The following is a 19,378-nucleotide window of genomic DNA, read 5'->3' as shown; positions in this document are numbered from 1 at the left end:
AAGTCCTGTGATATAAATACTTTTACAAAGGTTGTAAATTTTGAATTCAGGGCATGGGTATTGAAAAAATAGATGAGATAAATATTTAAATTGGGCTGAAACATTTGCAACTTAATGGCAAAGAACACATCACAATTGCTTAGTCGTTCATTAAGCAATTGGAACATATGGCCAAGAAACATTAGTTGTCCCAAGGTGGAGTTCTATTTTTATGTCTCCTTTGCCTATCTGTACTTATATAGCAAGTTTAGAAGCTGATAAAGAAAAGAGCATTTTGAAAATGTCTGATCTTAATGCTCAGTCATTTTCTTTATATGTCAGCTCAGTCAAATATTTTCCCACTAAATGGTGTAAAAATATGAGTGAATGTGCAATCTATGGAAGATGACAGTTTGGAAGGGTGTTGAAAAATATGCAAGACAAGGGATGAATACGTTGTGGGAATGAATGGTTCAAATCCAAAAATGAGGTGAATTAGACACCTAAATTGTCTAGACCAATGATCTAGACCATCCCTGCATTGGGTGTGACACTGGATATGCTAAAATCCAGAAATTTAATCAATTGGATTGTCATGACCCCTGTTCAACCAATGATGCCTTGCAAGCAACCAATTTGATTCTGGGCGCTATCTAATTAGAGTTATAATTGGGCCATAAAACCCAAGATGGGACCCTTCAGATGGATGGCCCAGATCACTTCCATTGATTAATTATAATGCTCCCTCATCTTATATTTTAAGATCAATTGATTCTCTTAGACTAAAATTGTTGATTATAATACTGTTGTGGGCAATTCAGAATCAAAATGAGCATCTTGCCACATGGGTGGGAGACATTTTCTAGTTTGAAAGAAGGACAAGGAACTAGGTGTTTTTTAACTTCTTCCATGGGATTTGCTAGGGACTTTCGCAGAAAGTCATTTCATAGCTAGCTGTTGCATGAGAGAACAACCACACAGGTTCACTTTTCAGCAGATCTTGTCTTATTCATTTAATTCATGTGAGGAATTTTGTATTAGATCCCCAGCAAATCCCATCTTACATGTTTTGCATTTGATATTCTTTGACAACTCACTTCAGTAACAAGTTGAGCTTCTATGAAACCACGCTAATAAAGTCAAGTTAAATAAATGAACTAAAACATACAGCCTATGAAACCAATTCTAACCCCCTTTTTAAATTCATGGAATGTTGTGCATCAAATGATAAAGAAATTGGGTCTTGGCTTGAATCTACCAGAATCAAATAAATTGCAATCCTTGACTAATATAGGGTTTGTTATGGCTGAAACAATGAGGGTATTAATGCTTCACAGAAGACAATATGTCTGAGTTGGATGGAGGGTTTGTGTTGTTAGAGGAATCGGATCTAGGGTTTGTCTGAGAGATGTCTTCTAGTCAGTTAGGGTTTTTTGTGAGGTGCTGTTTGGTAATTCTTGCTGTGGGTTCTGCTCTCTACGTATCAGGGCCTGCTTTGAGTTGGAGATTTAAGAAGGGAATTAGGTTGGGTGGAAATGCTCAAGCTTGTGGACCTTGTGTCTGTGATTGTCCTCCTCCTTTGTCTCTTCTTAATATAGCTCCAGGTATTTATTTTTTCCTATATTTTCCTCTGTTGGATTTGCTTCTTGTTGTTTTCTTTTCTTTTTATGTTTGTTTGATTATAAATCTGATTTTTGAGTTATTAAAGGGGAACCCGTTTCATTTTTTGGTTTAATTTGGTATTTATGTTCTTGCATTTGGTGCTTTTTTATTAGATCTTGTATTTTGTTTTGGGGTTTTCAGTTTTGATCTGTGTTTGTTTTTTTAGGGATTGAATGAGATTTGAAGGGGCCTAGTTAATTTTGGGGTTTTTTTTATTAGGGGCTTGTGTTCCTTTCTCTTATTTTTTTATATTTTGGTTGTCTGATTTATGTAAATCTTTTATGGTGATAGAATGAAATTTAGAGTTGTCCAATACATTTTGGGGTTTATTTGGTGCTTTTTCTTGGAAGCCCTTCCCTGTTTTACTTTGTGAACTAATAGGACAAATGTATATGTAAGTTTCTCAGTATGATCTTTCTTTTTTTATCTTCTCTATAGATAGGGAAACTTGACTTTTTCGTAATGGTTGTTTTATAATTTATATAATCTTCAAATGAGCAATTACAGTTAAGATGATGTTGTTAGAGATTTTGCAAAGTGATGTTGAGAAAATTAAAAGAATTTTTCTTAAGTTTTATTTAAATTATAAAAACAATTTTAAGACAAGGCCGGTCAACCGGGGTATCCCGGTCGACTGCGGATTTGTATCTGAAATTGTGAGCAATTCACAGAAAGGTGTGGGCGGGCGACCGTGGGAAGCCGGTCGACCGCGGTTCTTTGGATCGTAGAAAATAAAATGGACAGAAGTATGTCGGCGGGTGACCGCGATAGCCTAGTCGACCGCGACTGTTCGAAAAACTATCCGTTGGGAAGAAACGGACATGGCTTTTCACTTCCATTTTCCAACTTTTCTTCATGTCTTTTGGTTTACTCGAATGTGATTCTCTAGCCCCTATGAATGGCATTTTCTTAAACATATTTAAAAAAATAAAATAAAAAATGAGAGCCGGAGGTGGCCGGAGGCCGTGAAAAGCCGTGGGTTGCTGGATCCGGAGTCCTGGAAGGCCAGATTAGCAATAGGGTTGATGGGTTTGGCTGTAGGAGGCTGTGGTCTCCGGAATCAAGATCATGGGTGTTGGCCTGAGGACGGGCGTGGTGGCCAGTGGCAATGGTGGTTGCCGGATCTTGATGACAGTGGTGGTGGCTGAGACTCCCCGGCGGAGATGTTTTCTATGGAGGAAACAGATGTGGGACTGGAGGTGGTGACCACAGTGATTGGTGGTGGTTCGAGATGGAGGTTGTCGGAGATCCGATGTTGTTCGGTGGTTGGCTATCGTGCACGGAGACGGCATACGATAGCTCTGGGCTTTTGAGTGGAATTTTTGAAAATCGAATTCGGGATGTGGTGAAGTCGGTTTGACGTGGCAGGTCACGATTTTGACATGGGGGCCCCACAATATGGCATTTTTGTTGGATTCGATACAATTAAGGCTATTGGGTATTGTAAGGGGTAATGGGTTTTCTTTTGGGCCAAGGAGAATGCTCCTGGGCAATTCATACTATGTAAATCTGGTGGGACTACTGGTCCCCATTGTAAAATTTGCTGGTATGAATATATTTGTCAATTTAAAAAAAAAAAAAATGAGATCCTGAAACTACCTTTCATAGAAGGGTTTTTCTTTGTAATAAGTATGGGCTATAATGCTTGCAGATTGCAATTTTTATCTTGTTTCTGTTCTTATTTGCCTTCATCCCATAATGAATATACAACTTTAAGTATGAATTCTTTTGAACTGCATTTGGTTTCTCGATTAGTTCATTGATGTTTTCCTTTTGTTGGCCATTCTCAGGGTCGATCAACCTTTCCGTTACAGGTGAGAACTCATCTTAGAAATTTACTCTCTTACCTAGTGAAGAACTTCAGTTGTCGTGCTTAAGTTTCATTATAATCATTTTCTCTTTTGAAATAATGAGGAAATTTGATCCATATGAATAAAATTCTGGTACTCCATCCTTTCTTTTTCTTATCTTGTGGTCCTCATACACTCTTCAAGCCTAATCGCTGTATGATATGTATCAAATATCTGGCAAGAAAAGAAAGATATGAGCACGTCTGCTTCTGACAACCAACTATATTCTCGCTCTCCATCATTCGTCTGGCTCTAGAATGCACTGGTAACTTTGGAAGAGAATGAAAGCTCTGTTGAAGTATAAATGTGTTAAACTTACCAACTTTTCCAGAAGCTTAAGCTGTTGGAGAAAGGCGTTCTTTATCTTTTATACTTTAACACTCCCCCGCACGTGTGGCCCACTTGGCAAACACGTGGCACATGTGGTCCCACTTTGGGCCGACCATCACATTTGGATTTTTGCTATCTGGGAGGTTTGAACTCGAGACCTTTGGCTTTGATACCATGTTAAACTTACCAACTTCTCCAAAAGCTTAAGCTGTTGGAGATATCTATCTTTTATACTTAAATAAAATGATTAAATAACAACTCTAACAGCTTAAGCTTGTGGACAAATTGATTGTTTCACATGGTATCTTCACATGGTATCAGAGCCATTGCCTCACGGCAGGTCCTGGGTTCAAAACCCAACAACTCTTTGATATTAAAAATCCACGTGTACCACTAACCTCAAAAAAAGGGGCCACACGCGAAGGGGAGTGTTGAAGTATAAATGATTAAATAACACAACTCTAACAGCTTAAGCTTTTGGAGTAATTGGTTGTTTCACAGGCTCTTGTTCATGAGAGCCTTAAGTGGTGATCACCTGGCTTGCCTGATTTAGAAAGTTCGAATAAGTTGCCAAAAGATACTATGCCATTTTGAAAAATATTTACTAAAGAACTTTTGAGTGGACAGAGACTTACTAGCTGTATTTGATCGTTCCCCCTTGAGGGCTCTTCTGCTGCTTTGTTTCGTTCTCTTTTAGTTTTTTGCTTTCTCTTGTATATGGCCTTTGGCCAGCTTAGTCGAGGCCCTTGGATTTTGGTTCCTCAATAAATTTATTCATCACTCAGAAAAAAAGAACACAGAGTGGAATTCTGATTGATAATGTGATCTTTACTAGAAATGCTACACAAATGGGTTGTGGAATACACATTGTAGGCTTAGGATAGACTATATGCTGTATGCATACATATAGCTTTAACCATATATTTTTATACATCATGTATTATTGATGAACATTTATGGATATACATTTAATAGATAGGTAGATAGGTAATTTTGGACATGCACACATACATACATACATATTTGATATATGTGTGTCGTCAGACCGTCACACACAAGTATTGTAATGATTTTTTGAATAATTAAATAATGTAATTAATTATCGTAAAAGAGACATGTACTATTTCCTTATAACTTTTATAATATGCAATGTAATTTGTCATATTTGCACTCTGCCAAGTTGCATAGGGCATGTTTGGCAACCAGGAAATATTTTTTCCTGAAATTTTTTCCTTGTGAAATGATTTTTCCAACATTTAATAATGCCCTTCTTGGGTAAAAAAATATTTCAGGTAAAGCTTTTCCAGCTAAAAACTTAGAAATATTTAACTGAAATAAATTTTACTGAGGAAGGGGTCGACAAACCTTAGAAAAATCGCTTTTCATGGAGAAGAGTTTCAGGGAAAAAAATCATTATTGCCAAACATGTTCATAGCAGCATTTAGATTCCTTATTTATTACTGAGCCCCTTGACCTAACCACCCAAATCTGTTGAGTGCTGATGTGCTAATCTGGTAAGAACTAGATTTTAAGATTTAAAAACCCAAAAAAGCCGCTAAGACTAAGAGTCGTCTCAAGTCAGGGTAGTCATTGTTCGCAGTCCATATCTTGAGTAAGGCATGCATTAATTGTGAGTAAGATACACTTTACTCTCCTTGGCACACTCCTTGAAGATGCATCTTGATGAATATATTTGTGCTGAAGTCCTATTATTGATTTTTATTCTTTATTTGTGAGTTTGCATATTTCTTTCCCCTATTTTGTATTATTGTTTCTTCATTTTATAATGAGTTAATGCACATTAGCATCTAGACTGTTGTTATAGCCTTATATGGTTGCGTCAGGGTGGTCTCAAGCAACCAGAATCCACCATTGAAGATATGGCAATGGCACATGTGGTGGCAAACCCCACCAATCACCATGGATAATCCATGTTGAAAAATCTAACTGGTTGGATGCTAAAAACTGACAGGTGAAATAGAGACCTAATAACAATGGGTGTTTTGGGTGGCATTCTTTTGAAGAGTCACTTCTTGTGAGGAAGAATTTGTTTTATTCAAGAAAATTAGAACTATACTCGTAATTCTGAATTTGAGAAAGTATTTGACAAGCTGATTGACTTAAAATGACCCAAAGGGCTTCTGATGCGGGTATGTACTCATCTAGGAATTGTAATTTGTCCCTTCTTCTTCCCCTCTCCTGTTTGTGGAACGAACTGTTCCACCTTGGCAGCATCTAAGTGTCTCTAGTCATTTCAACTCATGGATCTTCAGAAAATGATGTATCCAATTTCATCATACCATTATGTGACACCTGTTTTTTCTGAGTTAATCACCATGCATCCTGAGTTCTTACATTGATTTCCATGTTTCATGGATCATGACATGACATAGATTGCGGGAAGCATGATCCAGACCTCAACAAGGAGATGGGGAAACAGTTTGTGGATCTCCTCACAGAGGAGTTGAAGTTACTGGAGAGTGTTGCAGAAGAACATACCCATCACATGAACCTCACATTCCTAGAAGCGAGGAGGCTCGCTTCTCAGTATCAGAAAGAGGCTGAGAAATGCAACACCGCGACCGAGACCTGCGAAGATGCCAGAGAACGATCAGAGGCGGCCTTAACAAAGGAGAAGAAGTTGACGGCTTTATGGGAGCGACAGGCCCGCCAGTTTGGGTGGGAAGGGGAGTGAATCTATCAATCACATGGCTGTGCTAAATCAGCATTTTCACCATCTGGGTACTATCCTCTATGTACTGAAATCAGCATTTTATTATTATGTGGAGCCTTTTTTCATCTTGTTGTAGAAGTAGATTATCTCTTTATGGGTAACCCCAAAATTTATTAAATTCAGTTATTTCAGTTATTAAAAACATTCAGTGAGTGTCCCAGACCTTAAACAAGGTGCTTGTGACAGAGAGGAATACGGTCCTAGAATGATTTGATTCAAAAACAATAATTGGCAATATTCATCTTTCCTTATTTTTGCTCTGTATGTTTGTGCACTGCATTCTTAGAGGGTTAGAAGAATATCTTGGTGATTATTTATGAGAATTAGGGGACAAGCAACACATGCCTCTGTCTCCTTCAAGAGCCTCCCCCCTTGTTCTGATATGTTATTTAATAACGTTCCATAGGAAATTTGTTTTCTTTTTTCTTTTTCCTTAGTTGTGTAGTTCCATGGGAAATTTGTTTTCTTTTTTATTTTTCCTTAGTTGTGTATCATTTTTTCCTTATATTATTGGGTGTAGAGTTGTTTTTATGACTTGCAGCTTTCTCTCAATTTTTAGGGAGAAGAAATGAATATCAAAGTCCAGACAACGATACAGATCATGAAAACTCTCATGAAACATGTTGTTTGAAATCCGAGATGGGTTTTTTTTATTTTCATCGAGAAAATGGATTGTTTTTATCACCTCTGAGTAAAATCTAAGATGTGATTTTATTTTTCTTGAAAAAGCATTCTAGTTTCTTTTTTACTTGCTAAAATCTCCTCCTAGTCGTGAAAAAGTAGGCATTTTTTTGAATCAAACTCTAGATCCCACAAACTCTACTTCCCACCTCTGCCCTCTTAATTCTCTCCCTCTCCTCGGCTCCCCTTTTATAATTGGCCCGACAATTTTTGGGCATGGACTCTATGGCGGGGGACCAAAAATTGGATGGCTTAGATCATCCTTTCATGTGGGCCCTGCTGTACTAGTTGGACTGCAAATGATCAGCAAGTTTTTATACAGGGAAATGTTATCAGCACTACTGTATTTTGATGATCACACTCCTCACTATATTAAAAGCACGGTATGGCCCGTACCATAGGATGATCCAAACCATCCATTAGATGGACCACACGCTAAATAGGCTGTACCCCAAAAATCATTTCCATAGGTTGATCCTAACCCTCCGATCTGTAGAGGACACTCTTAATAGAGTGAGGAGTGCGATCATGAAAACACAGTAGTGCTATTGACATTTCCCTTTATATAGTATGTATATTCGTTTATTCGTGAGAGAGAGAGAGAGAGAGAAAGAGAGAGAGACAAAACTTTGATGCATCAAGCTTGGACAATGTGGGTCCAACTGGCATAGGAGATTTCTTCAGAGATTATCAGTTGACCAAATGGAGCATTCTCCGACCCCATCGGGATTGCAAATTCTAATGAGGCGGAGCTGAGATCTGTTTTGCAAGTTATTAGGATTACCGGTGACATGGATTTAAGTAAGTTGATTGTAGAGGGTGATTCACTCAATGTCATCTAATAGATGGATGGTAGTCATCCTCACCCTCGTTGGAGATTAGTTGATAAGGTAAAGGTGATCTAGGAGAGAGTGGTAGACCACCATGTGCTACTGCAACTTGTGAAGAAGGCATCGAATAGTGATGGAGATAGATTGGCTTGGCTAAGTGTTGGCAGAGAGGATCTAGAGATCTTTGATTTCCTTCCCCCTAAGAACCTCAGTCTTTTTTTCAACTCTTTTTCCTGATCTCTGTGTTCAATTTTGTTCTTTTCCTCTTTCCTGGCCGTCTCAGCCGTGGCTCCATGTATCTTTTCATTCCCTTTTAACACAATTCTTTTATCACCGTCCTAAAATGGGGGCCACAAATCAAAGGGTTAAGATCATCCGACGATAAGGTCCATAAGGATTGCCATTATCAAAACAGAGTTTTTATATGGTGTAAGGCCTTACAACAATACGGTAGGGGTGCCACCCTTGATATTTGATCCAACAGCAGCTCACCATATAATTTCTCATAAAAACAAGGTAGGTGGATAACATTTCTCTACGAGTAATGTTTGTAATAAAATTATAAAATTAAAGAATGACTTTCAACGTTCTTCATGGGCAAACTTCATTTGGCTTCTACACAAATGACATTTTCAGTCAAACCCACTACTACTGTATACGCTATGACCAAAACGCGGTTCCGAAAGACCCTCCTTTTCAAGTAATGACCCCGTGATTTTTTTTTGGGAGATGATTTTTTCGCCCACCAATCTAGGATAATGCGCCCCAACTTGAACGTGAATTGCGGGCAGACTTTAACTCTTTTTTGACGTCAAATCACGTTACAAAAGGGCGCGCATTATCCTACAGGGGGTGAAAAATTATCGGTCCTTTTTGTGTCTATATATTATATAATAAAACAGACGGGTACGATCTCTTTACATGGCGGGCTCCCAACAAGATCAATACAGAATCCCTTCTTCTTTCTTCTTACATACTCTCCGTTATCTCTTCTTTATTTGGAGCCAAAAATCCGAATCAGATCTCTCTATTCTCCAAAACCTCAGACTAAGATCCGTTTCTCGTTTTCTGAAAAACCCTTACTTAGAAAAATAGGGATCCTCTGTTTCTGAGGAATCTTAATCTAATTGGGAAAAAAACGGATCTTTTTTTTTTTTGGGTGGTTAGGGTTTCTTTTTTTGGATAGGGATAACTGTTTATATTTATGGAAATGGAAATACCGAGGAACGGTAGAAAGGATAAGAGAGGATGGGAGCAGGACGGGGATGGAGAAGAGACCGTGACGCAGGCCAAGAAACCTAAGGTTCCGGCTCTCGCTAGGTTTGTTGTTGTTTTTTTTTCCTCTTCTTCTTCTTGTATTCTCTGTAGTGTAATTCATAGATCTAGGTTTCTTGGATTTTGTGTGTTATTTATAGTGGTTGTTGTTTTAATTGCTGTGAATTGCTTTTCTTTGATGAAATGTTAGGGTTATAAGACGAGTTGTTGTTTTTTTTTTTTTTTTTTTTTTTTATAGAGCTGATAAATCACACTCCCTACTTCGTGGATTTTTTAGAAATATTCTCTGTTGTGAAGTTTATAAATTGAAAAAGGGGTTTTGATATTAGGAAAAAACAAAGGATGTGCCTTGTGTCAATTCCCTGTGCTTAATTTGTTGTTTGTTTGTTTCCCTTGTTTTGGTTTAGACGTTGGGTGTGCTGAGGAGATCTTTGAGTGTGATTATTTGTTCAAGGAGATTTGACCTTATTATGCAAATTTTTAACTTAAAATTGAAGGAGAGAATGTGGGGGACTGACCCATTTTGTAAAAATTGTCTATTGATATCCTTATCCTGCAAATTTTAAACTTAATATGGAAGGAGAAGATGTGGGGGACTGACCCATTTTGTGAAAATTGTCTATTCATATCCTTATCCTGCAAATTTTTAACTTAATATGGAAGGAGAGGATGTGGGGAACTGACCCATTTTGTGGAAATTGTCTATTCATATCCATCACTATTTTTACCTTTCCAGAAAACAAGTTACCCTGTGAATTTTGAAAATTCAATTTTGCCACCTTTGTTCTCTTCTGCCGTAGTGCCATCTATGATGATTAATCAATAAATGTTAACACAGATATGACTTGGTGATAGTGAAAAGACGAGAAATTATATGGTGAATGCACATGTAGATCGGTGTAGGCGGTACCGCCCTTGATATTTGATCCAGCAGCAGCACATGTGTAGGTGGTACCACCCTTGATATTTGATCCAACAGCGGGGCAATTGGTAAGGTGCTGCTGCTGGATCAAATATCAAGGGCGGTACTTCTGTAGTACCGATCTACATGCGCATTCACCATGTAAATCTCGTTAAAAGACATGGTTGTTGTAAAGGTATTTATGATTTATAATTTCATAATCGTGGTAACTGTATTAATCTATTAGCTATTTGCATGTTATTTGGGTAGGATATACTCATAGTTTGGGAACAGGGTACTCCAAGCTTAGAGCATGAGCACGCTCTTGCACCACAATTATTAAAGGAATAGGAGATGCTAATTGTGTCGTGTCTCTTATTTAAAAACTTTATAAACCTTCAGCAACTTGAAGACAGATACATATGTCTGGGTCTGAGGGTTTCAGAACAAGAGTACCCACCCACCCAAAAGTCAGAACAAGGACCCTGTGTTTATATGTAAATAGTAGCCAGGGCAATTTGTTATACAATGTTTGAATTTTGGCAAGCATGTAATGCCAAAATTTGACATAAAAGTTTCTCTTAAATTGTGGCTATATAACTTAAGAAAAGGCCATGATTGTTGGTTTGAGACATGGACAAATGACATAGCGATTCTGGAGGGCCGGTGCCCTGCACATATATCTATCTATATATATAAAGCTGGATGTGGTACGCTGAGGGTGTGCCACGTGGCACCCCCTCTGCATACCACATTCAGCCTTTTTTTTAAAAATTAACTTCAGCCCTTTTTTTAACGCATTTCTAACCGTTTTATTCTCTCTCTCTCTCTCTCTCATCAAACCCTATGAAGGATCACAACCCTTCCATCCATAATTTCTAAATACCCACCCATACGTTATGTCTTTTCAGAAATGCCTCCTAAACTCCACCTATTTAAATATAGTTTCCTTGCCTCTACCCTTCATCCATCCCATTTATGCAATTTTCCCTATATCTTCTGCTCAAAATCCACCATTATATCAGACACCAGGTACTCTTTTTTATTGTGCTATGTCTTATTCCTTAAAGAAAAGGCATTTTTTTGCAATTAATTTATATATTGGTTTATGCTTCTACGACTTTATAAATGCATCTTTATTTAAAACAGTTTTAAAGCATTTTTTTTTCTCGCCCTGTGCATCGCACGGGTCTGCAATTGGTTTGTACAATTTCTGGATATGATTGGAAAACGTATCATGGTATAAGTAGTTCATAACTTTATATATGTATAAAATATAGAAATTAAGAAATGTGTCTAGGTTTTGGATAAAAAGAAATAAAGTTCTATCATGAGCAGTCAAGCCATGGTGCACAATGACTTGCAGTCTGCATCATCTCCAATGTACAAGTGGTACACGTTTACAGTCATCAAGATTGTTGGTCAGGTATGCCACAAAGTGTATGTGTTGTAGCCCAAATTTCATGGAGATCGGACGAAAGCTGGCCAGTTGGTGGCTTGCAAATGAATGGTTAGGATAAGAGAGCCAAAGATTTGTCACATTTGCGTTCAATGAGACAAAATTGCACAAACTGCACCATTTTTTAGCAATGAGATTTTCGGCTTCGATTCATCCATGTGGCGATCCACCGTAGCGGTGATGTAAATCACCATATATGTACACTGGGTATGAGTCATGGTGCACCCTGACTTTCTGAAGTAGAGTAGCATTTCACAGTAGAAATATCAAATAAGTTAAAAGCTAACGTTTCATCAACCATAGTGATAGTGGCAGTCACCATATTTGTTTAATGGGTATCAACCATGTTGCATTCTGACTTGCATGAATCTTAGTAGCTCCTCCCAATGGAAAGACACAATGTATCTAAAGATGAAATGTGAGGCTGGGCATTCACCAAGTCTTCTCAGACTCTAGACATTGAGGCATATGCTTCAAGTCACAAGCTTGGGTATATGGGCAGTCCATTGTGTCATTTAATCTGTTGCATGCAAGTGCTTGGCAAGGAATTGTTGCTATTACACATGTTTAATATGTGAAGTTTTATTTTCAGTGTCATTGTGGAAGCTTTGAAGTTGGATAGTTTGCAAAGGCTTTGCTCATCTTTGGAGCCTCTTCTTCGCAGGATTGTAAGTTATACTTTATTGTCTCATTAACGTTAGATTATCATGTGTAGGGAATCTTGATTTCAATTTGTTTCTATCATGTTTTAAGTAAAATGTTAAGGTTTTCAATATGCACGATTCTTGTAAGGGAATGGATGTTTCATTCTATGAAACTGAAGCTCGTCAAATAATATCTATCCTACAAATAAGTAATTTTCCATTTGAATATATTATGAAAATCATGGTACTCCATTTTATACGCAAAGAAGATAAATTTTTCTATGCTTTTAAGATTGTAGGTGACAAAAATAGTGCATCATGTTTACTTTTCTAACCTTTAGGTTTTCTTGATGAGCCAACCCAAGATTTGGTTGCATCTTCATGACTTAATTGGGACTTGAAGCAAATCACTTTGTGGAATTTTGTTCTATCTAATATATATTTTTCAATGGCAATGATATATATATATATTAATACAAAATAAAAAAGAAAAAACAGGTGAATGCCTTGGGACCGAGATATATCCCGCTTCACAGCCTAGATTGTTGGCAAAAAGAGTGTTCCACCTCGCTAAGATGGATTCCCATCAACATCAACTTATTGAAGTTGGTGCACGGACTAGTAATCACCTTCAAGTTTTTAATCTTGCTTTCCTCAGCAATACTGAAAACTGGTGTCATTTGCATACTGATTTGAAGCTTGAAAAGGCCTGTAATTTTGGTCGTTCTAAGTCTCTCCACTTTAGTTGTGATTTCCATTCCATTCCCATTGAAGCTTCCAGAACATTCTGTTTTGGAGTGGGTTTTGAACACAAATGCATTCGAAACATTCCGTCTGGAATTCAGAGTTTTCGAAACATTTCGTTCTACAATACATTCTCAATGCAAATGCATTCTGAACACCCCGTTCTGGTTGGATTTGATGAAAAAACATAGGGAGAAAACCATTTGCAACATTTTTTTTGTTTTTCTTTCATTTTTATTCCTCAATGAGAATTTTTTATAACTGTTGATGGGTTTTTTTTATGTAATATACACTTCCCAATTAAATGGTAGGGTTAAAAACATAAAAAACTCCCCCTTAATTCTGTATCTTTGCTTATGTGTCTTTTTTCTTCTTTGGTTTGGTCCTATGTATATTGACCATTTCGGTCGTCTATCAATACATTGGCTATCATTTAAAAATAAAAAAATAAAATAAAAAATAAAAAACTCCTCTTTTGCATACATTTTTTATTTTCTAAAATTTCTAAAATCCTAGCCAGAGGTTGAAGATGATGATTTCTCACCTAGTTTTCATGCAAACTCTCCTACATCTAGCTTTCCATATTACCCTTCCCAGCTGAATGGGGGCACCATTTTTTGTTTGAATATTTTTCAATTTTTCATAGAAGAATCAAATTAAAGAATTATTGTAAATCTTGTACCATCTACTCCGGGACAGAACACCGGAACATTCCAATCTATCTAGGACCTTGAAGAACATAACGGAGTTGACAACTAAGCTCTCCACTAATCAGTTTTGCTCTTTTCTCCTCCCAACTATCCTTTTTCCTATAGCCAGTTCTATCAAGAAACATCCAAACGATTGAGCAATTTGGCATGAGTGCTTACTGCTTAGTTAAGCTTAAGCACCAATATAAATAGATATTGTGAGACCATTAAAAATATAATTAAATAAATAGATATTGTTAGAAATTGTTTAAAATTTGCTTAGGTCTTGAATTGTGGTTATGTTAAGTATGAGAAATTTTCTTCATATATTCAGGGTTTCTACCCTTTATATGTAAGTATTATTTACCTTGTTAAAATACTTTAATTTTATGCTAATATATATGTATTCACAATGCTGGTTGTCAAACGTCCTATACACATATTTGCAAAGTATGTAGTTGGAAACTTTTTCTTATCTTTCCACTCTTCCAATTTTTTTTATGAATGAACAGGTTAGTGAAGAAGTGGAGCGTGCTTTAGCAAAGTTGGGACATGCTAAGCTGGGTGGAAGGTGTGGTGTTACTAATAGCATAAATATTTAGCCTTTGATGCACACAAATAGTATTCGAGGGTGGGAATTTGTTTCATGGATTTTATGATGTTGATTGTGTCTTAAGTCATTGGTTCATACCAGCTGTGAGACACATCAACCGATTTTCGAACAAGTTTGTGTAGGACTTTTTGGTACCCATTTCTGTGATTTATAAGGGAATTGGCAGAGTCCTGGCTTTGAAATGCTCTTTTGTTTCAAGAGAGGAAACCTGGGATGCATGCCACCTCTTTTAGGAAACTATAAAAGGAATGAGTTCTATTAACTCTTATGCATGTTTTATATTAATGCGAGGAAAACGCTTCCAAAATGGGATCGCGTTTGGAAAATAAAGACAAAACTGGAATTGACAGACGATTTGGTCAATTGCACAGATTTTTTTATTTTGCATTTCGTATGGATATGAGCTCACTTCCTTGTCTCTTGCGCATGTATCACAACCTGGGATTTTGTCTTTATCTTCCAAACGAAATCCCGTTTTGCTATCAGCCCTCTTAATGTAATGTGCAATCTTATTGCCAGACATATCTCACGATTCAAATCTTTCTTTTAATTCTTTAAAACACATTGAATTTTTTAATCGTGTTGTTTCATCTTGGTTTATGTTTTTATGTATCTTATGATTGAATACACTTATAATTTTTTCGGACTTGTTTAACCTTTCTTCAAATGTTTATGCTCATTTTCTATGCATATAATCTTCACAATACATCTTCACGGCATAATATATGATACTCGGATACTTCTCCCATGATCACGATGTGATGCCAAGATCAAACCCTTGGATAGAACGCCTCTGGGAGGGTACTGGTGTGATTCCCTATTGATATCTTAATTACTAGCTCTTAATCTTTGTCTACCGTAGATATTTGAATTTCGGACTGATCCAACGGTCAGTTTTGAAACCATGTGAAGATCATACCTGTAAATCCTTGGCTTTTGCAGATTTCTGTCCTTACCCAGATCAGAGATCGGACAATCAGTTCATGCTGACATTTGGATATCGTTTTTCCTCTTAACCTATCCTAATAATCGCCTAATATATGAGGAGATCCCACGGTTGGATTGGGACTTGCAGTTGATTTTAGATCTGAAATTTGAAATCATAGAAAACCCACCTAGATTGGAGTTTTTATAATGTAATTGATGTCAAAATTTTATATTGTCACCCAAAATTGTTTTCCTACGACATACTAACTTTTCATTTTGATCCAACGGGCAGATTGCAGCCGATCTGTTGGGCCAGTTTATAACCATTTTTTTTTTTTCATGTTTCTGAAATTTCCTAATGCCCAGCTGATTTTTCCTTATCTCATATAGATCACCCCTAGAAATCAGTTCATCTCTCTTTCCAACCCTCTGAGTTCAATCCTTTATAGAAACATCCTGCCTTAGTGGGCCTAATGGAAGATGATGCAACTATGCGACGGCGGTTCCAGATTACTTAAAATTTTACCTGCAATGCATTATCTGCCCGTAGACCTATAAATATTAAGATTGAGATGTTTTAATGATGAAAAAATGTAAATGGAAATAGGTCCTGCTAATGCTTTTGGGTTTCGACTGAAGCATCTTTTATACCATTTTGAACTAATTGATCACTTTGTTATCAACTCCTTAGGTCCCCTCCGCCAAAAATAGAAGGTCCTGAAGGAAGGAAGCTGCAACTTCATTTCAAGTCAAGGTTGCCTCCTCATCTATTTACAGGTGCAAAGGTAGAAGGAGAGCAGGGTGCGGCCATTCATGTTGTGTTGCTGGATGCAAACACCGACCTTGTCGTACTGTCAGGACCTGAGTCAGCGGCTAAACTAAATATTGTTGTGCTGGAAGGCGACTTTAATGATGAAAGTGACGATGATTGGTCCAAAGAACACTTTGAAAGCTATGAAGTGAAAGAGCGTGAGGGAAAGAGACCACTTCTGACTGGAGATTTACAGGTGACCCTCAAGGAAGGAGTTGCCACTCTGGGAGAACTTACCTTCACTGACAACTCTAGCTGGATTCGGAGCAGAAAATTTAGACTCGGTGTGAAATTTGCTGATGGTTTCTGTGAAGACATCCGTGTTCGTGAGGCTAAGACCGAGGCTTTTGCTGTTAAAGATCATAGGGGAGAATGTGTGTTTGCTTTTGCCCTTATTGTTTTACTTTGTTTTTTTATTTGCTTTGGTAGGTGAAAAGCAATGCTTGAAAAATGTTGCATTATTTGAAATTCGGGTATGCCCAGCCAAGTTTTCGTCCCCTGGTGCATAAATTTTCATATAATGTTATCAAATATTATATATTGTTTCTCGAGGCACTGAAAACAATACTTTTTCTGACATATTGCAGTGTACAAGAAACATTACCCACCTGCTTTACGTGATGAGGTATGGAGGTTGGATAGAATAGCGAAGGATGGAGCACTACACAAGAAGTTAATTAATGCTGAAATTCTAACTGTTGAAGATTTCCTCCGGCTTCTGGTCCGGGACTCCCAGAGATTACGACATGTGAGGACTACTTTCTTTCTTTTGTGTTGACTTGTCTGTCTTAATCCTTTTTTTTTTGCCCTGTAATATTGTTTCTTAAGGTACTCAATGTCATAGTGATGGTTCTTATGATGTTTACTAGATCCTTGGGAGCGGTATGTCGAATAGGATGTGGGAAAATACAGTTGAGCATGCCAAGACTTGTGTCTTGGGCGGGAAGCTTTATGTATACTACACCGATGAAACTCGGAGCACCGGTGTTGTTTTCAATCATATCTATGAGCTTAGAGGCCTTATTTCCAATGGGCAGTTTATCTCTGCGGAATCAATCTCCAGTGGTCAAAAGGTGAGGCTCTCTTTCTATCCATGGTAAATGATCAAAGTAATCCATAACTTTTTAAGTGGACAATAAGCAATTATTATTATTCATGTTGTTATTATTCTTTTTGTTATCATTATTTTGCAAATAAACATTGCACTAATTCTCTGTTTGCTGCTTACTCCTCCAATCTTCATTTGAAATCATTAAGTATGATTTTATGGCCCTTCGCTTTTTCTTCATATTTTTACCTGCTTAAGCTCAATTATAGTTTGCATTAGCTTTGGTCAGTTTTTAAATAAAATTGTGTTTTACCTAGTAAAATCCTGTATTTTCTCCCGTTTTTAAAAAATCATGCATTTTTTTACTCTCTTAGTTATCCCTAGAGCTACACCTAGAAGCTAATCCACAATACACAACAATGTAAACAGGGTTTAGTGGATTCATTGGTGAAGAGAGCATATGAGAATTGGGAATACGTTATAGAATATGATGGGAAAGCTTTGCTGAAATCCATAAACAGTAGGAAGGCACAAGCCCCTTCTATATCGACAACTGATTACAACTTAATCACGGATCAGTACATAATGCCCCCCACCTCACAACATAACTTCATTTCTGAGCCATCAACACATTACCAAACTGAGGCCACACACTTTTCAAGCCATGCCAATTTGCCTATTGAATCTCCATTTGCAAGAACCGACCCCATGGTTGGACTGGCCCTTGCAACCCCTCAACCACCCATCACTGGGACCATGGATTTCCGTTCTGTTGGCACATCAAATCTTGGTGGAAATTATCTTTCAAGTGATTGGTCTCGTTCACGTGATGGCCGAGGGTTTGATGATTTCTTTTCTGAGGAAGAACTCCGGATGAGGAGTTCGGAGATGCTAGAGAACGATGACATGCAGCGGTTATTGAGGACATTCACTGTGGGTGCAACCTTTAGCCAGTCAGATGAGCCTTCCTATTCCTATTCTATTGCTAATGAGCCGCAGGGCGAGTGTGTATTTGGGCAAGAGCGTGGCCGCAGTTCTGGGAAAGCCGTTGTTGGGTGGCTTAAGCTTAAAGCGGCTCTGAGGTGGGGGATCTTTGTAAGGAAAAAAGCGGCAGAGAGGAGAGAGAGGAGAGCTCAGCTTGTGGAGTTGGATTGAAAAGGGACCTGAGCTTCAGATATTTTCAGACTGCTGTGGGAAGATCCCTATCAATGCGCGCTGCTGTTATCTTGAATTCATGTTAGTAATATTTGAATGGAAGACTTATTGAGAGTTATCTTTCTGTTCTATATCTTTGGTTTGGAGGCCATCTCTGTCTATTCTTCTTGTTTGGAAGGATCAAGTTTTTCTACAGTCCATGCAGGAATTCAGTTATTTCACTGCGTTATTTTTTTGTAATGCTGGTAAATATAGTTGGAGAAGCTCTTTGTAAGGCATGAGAAGGTTTTAACTGGGTGTTCTACTTTTATAAACCTTTTTTGGGGAGCTAAGAAGCCCCGTGTAGATCTAGGTATTATAAAATTTTGTATTTGGCGTGAGAACGGATCTCGGCTGTACAGCTTGCGACTGGCCCCACCAAATCAATGGTTTTGATCACCTCACCCTTCAATTGGGTTTTCTGGTACTTTAGTTTCTACGAACAGCATGACTAAATTACCTATTTTTCTAGACTTTTGTTTTTATAAAGTTGGAAGTTTTCTAGATTTGTCATTTGTAAGAAGTTAAGAGACTCTCACTTTGTCATGGATTTGGAAGATTTTCATTCTTGAACTTGGAGACTGGCACACATGCAAGGCGCTGAGGAATTGGGAGTGTTTAAATGAATTAAAAGGGCGTACTAGTAAGTAGTAACGAGAAGAATTAAAAAAATCTCCCCATATTTATTGATCTAGGTCTTGACGCAGAGGTTTTTCCCTCAGGAGTGGGAATTTCCTTTGTTGCTTTACTTACATGTCTTATCATTTGGTATTTGAGCATTCATCCTAGATGAACAAAGCCCTACACTGTTTTCAATGGTATGAAAGAATTAGAGAACAAAGCCCGACAATGGTTTCCATGGTACAGAAGAATTAGAGGATGAGAAATGAATTTGTGCATTCCTAGTGAGCAACGTTTTAGTCCAATGGATCAAATTGGGCGCCCACCCTTGAGGCTGAATTTTTGCAAGGGCCGTTCAGCTTAGCATTCCTCTTATAAGATTTAAA

At 37.6% G+C, this 19,378-nt stretch overlaps 2 protein-coding genes across 3 annotated transcripts; both read left to right on the top strand.

The window, feature by feature from the left end:
- Positions 1 to 1,073: 1,073 nt before the first annotated feature.
- LOC143879516 (uncharacterized) lies at positions 1,074 to 6,819 on the top strand. Of its 2 annotated transcripts, XM_077381946.1 has the most exons (3): positions 1,084 to 1,583; positions 3,432 to 3,455; positions 6,215 to 6,819. In XM_077381946.1, the coding sequence occupies exons 1-3, from the start codon at positions 1,388 to 1,390 to the stop codon at positions 6,514 to 6,516; spliced, it is 522 nt and encodes a 173-aa protein (XP_077238061.1). In that variant the 5' UTR covers positions 1,084 to 1,387; the 3' UTR covers positions 6,517 to 6,819. The 2 variants fall into 2 exon arrangements, with proteins under 2 accessions (XP_077238062.1, XP_077238061.1); XM_077381947.1 differs by lacking the exon at positions 3,432 to 3,455 and having other exon boundaries at positions 1,074 to 1,583.
- A 2,163-nt stretch (positions 6,820 to 8,982) lies between these two features.
- Positions 8,983 to 18,677, top strand: LOC143879515 (calmodulin-binding protein 60 E-like). The gene is made up of 7 exons (XM_077381945.1): positions 8,983 to 9,386; positions 12,294 to 12,369; positions 14,291 to 14,349; positions 16,010 to 16,503; positions 16,717 to 16,877; positions 16,999 to 17,202; positions 17,607 to 18,677. Exons 1-7 carry the CDS (start codon positions 9,271 to 9,273, stop codon positions 18,330 to 18,332), a joined length of 1,836 nt encoding a protein of 611 aa, XP_077238060.1. The 5' UTR covers positions 8,983 to 9,270; the 3' UTR covers positions 18,333 to 18,677.
- Positions 18,678 to 19,378: the final 701 nt, after the last annotated feature.

This window comes from Tasmannia lanceolata, unplaced genomic scaffold, assembly GCF_043159265.1.
Source record: "Tasmannia lanceolata isolate RefF3 unplaced genomic scaffold, GAP_Taslan_0.1 ptg000006l, whole genome shotgun sequence".
In the NCBI taxonomy this organism is placed as follows: Eukaryota; Viridiplantae; Streptophyta; class Magnoliopsida; order Canellales; family Winteraceae; genus Tasmannia; species Tasmannia lanceolata.
Note: the sequence above shows the minus strand (reverse complement) of the source record. Positions and strands in the feature narration are given on the sequence as shown.

Coding starts and splice junctions, on each gene's coding strand:
- LOC143879516 (XM_077381946.1), top strand. CDS start 1,388: ATGTCTTCTAGTCAGTTAGGGTTTTTTGTGAGGTGCTGTTTGGTAATT. Junction 1,584..3,431: donor TCTTCTTAATATAGCTCCAG/GTATTTATTTTT, acceptor GGCCATTCTCAG/GGTCGATCAACCTTTCCGTT. Junction 3,456..6,214: donor GATCAACCTTTCCGTTACAG/GTGAGAACTCAT, acceptor GACATGACATAG/ATTGCGGGAAGCATGATCCA.
- LOC143879515 (XM_077381945.1), top strand. CDS start 9,271: ATGGAAATGGAAATACCGAGGAACGGTAGAAAGGATAAGAGAGGATGG. Junction 9,387..12,293: donor AAGGTTCCGGCTCTCGCTAG/GTTTGTTGTTGT, acceptor TTTTATTTTCAG/TGTCATTGTGGAAGCTTTGA. Junction 14,350..16,009: donor CATGCTAAGCTGGGTGGAAG/GTGTGGTGTTAC, acceptor TCAACTCCTTAG/GTCCCCTCCGCCAAAAATAG.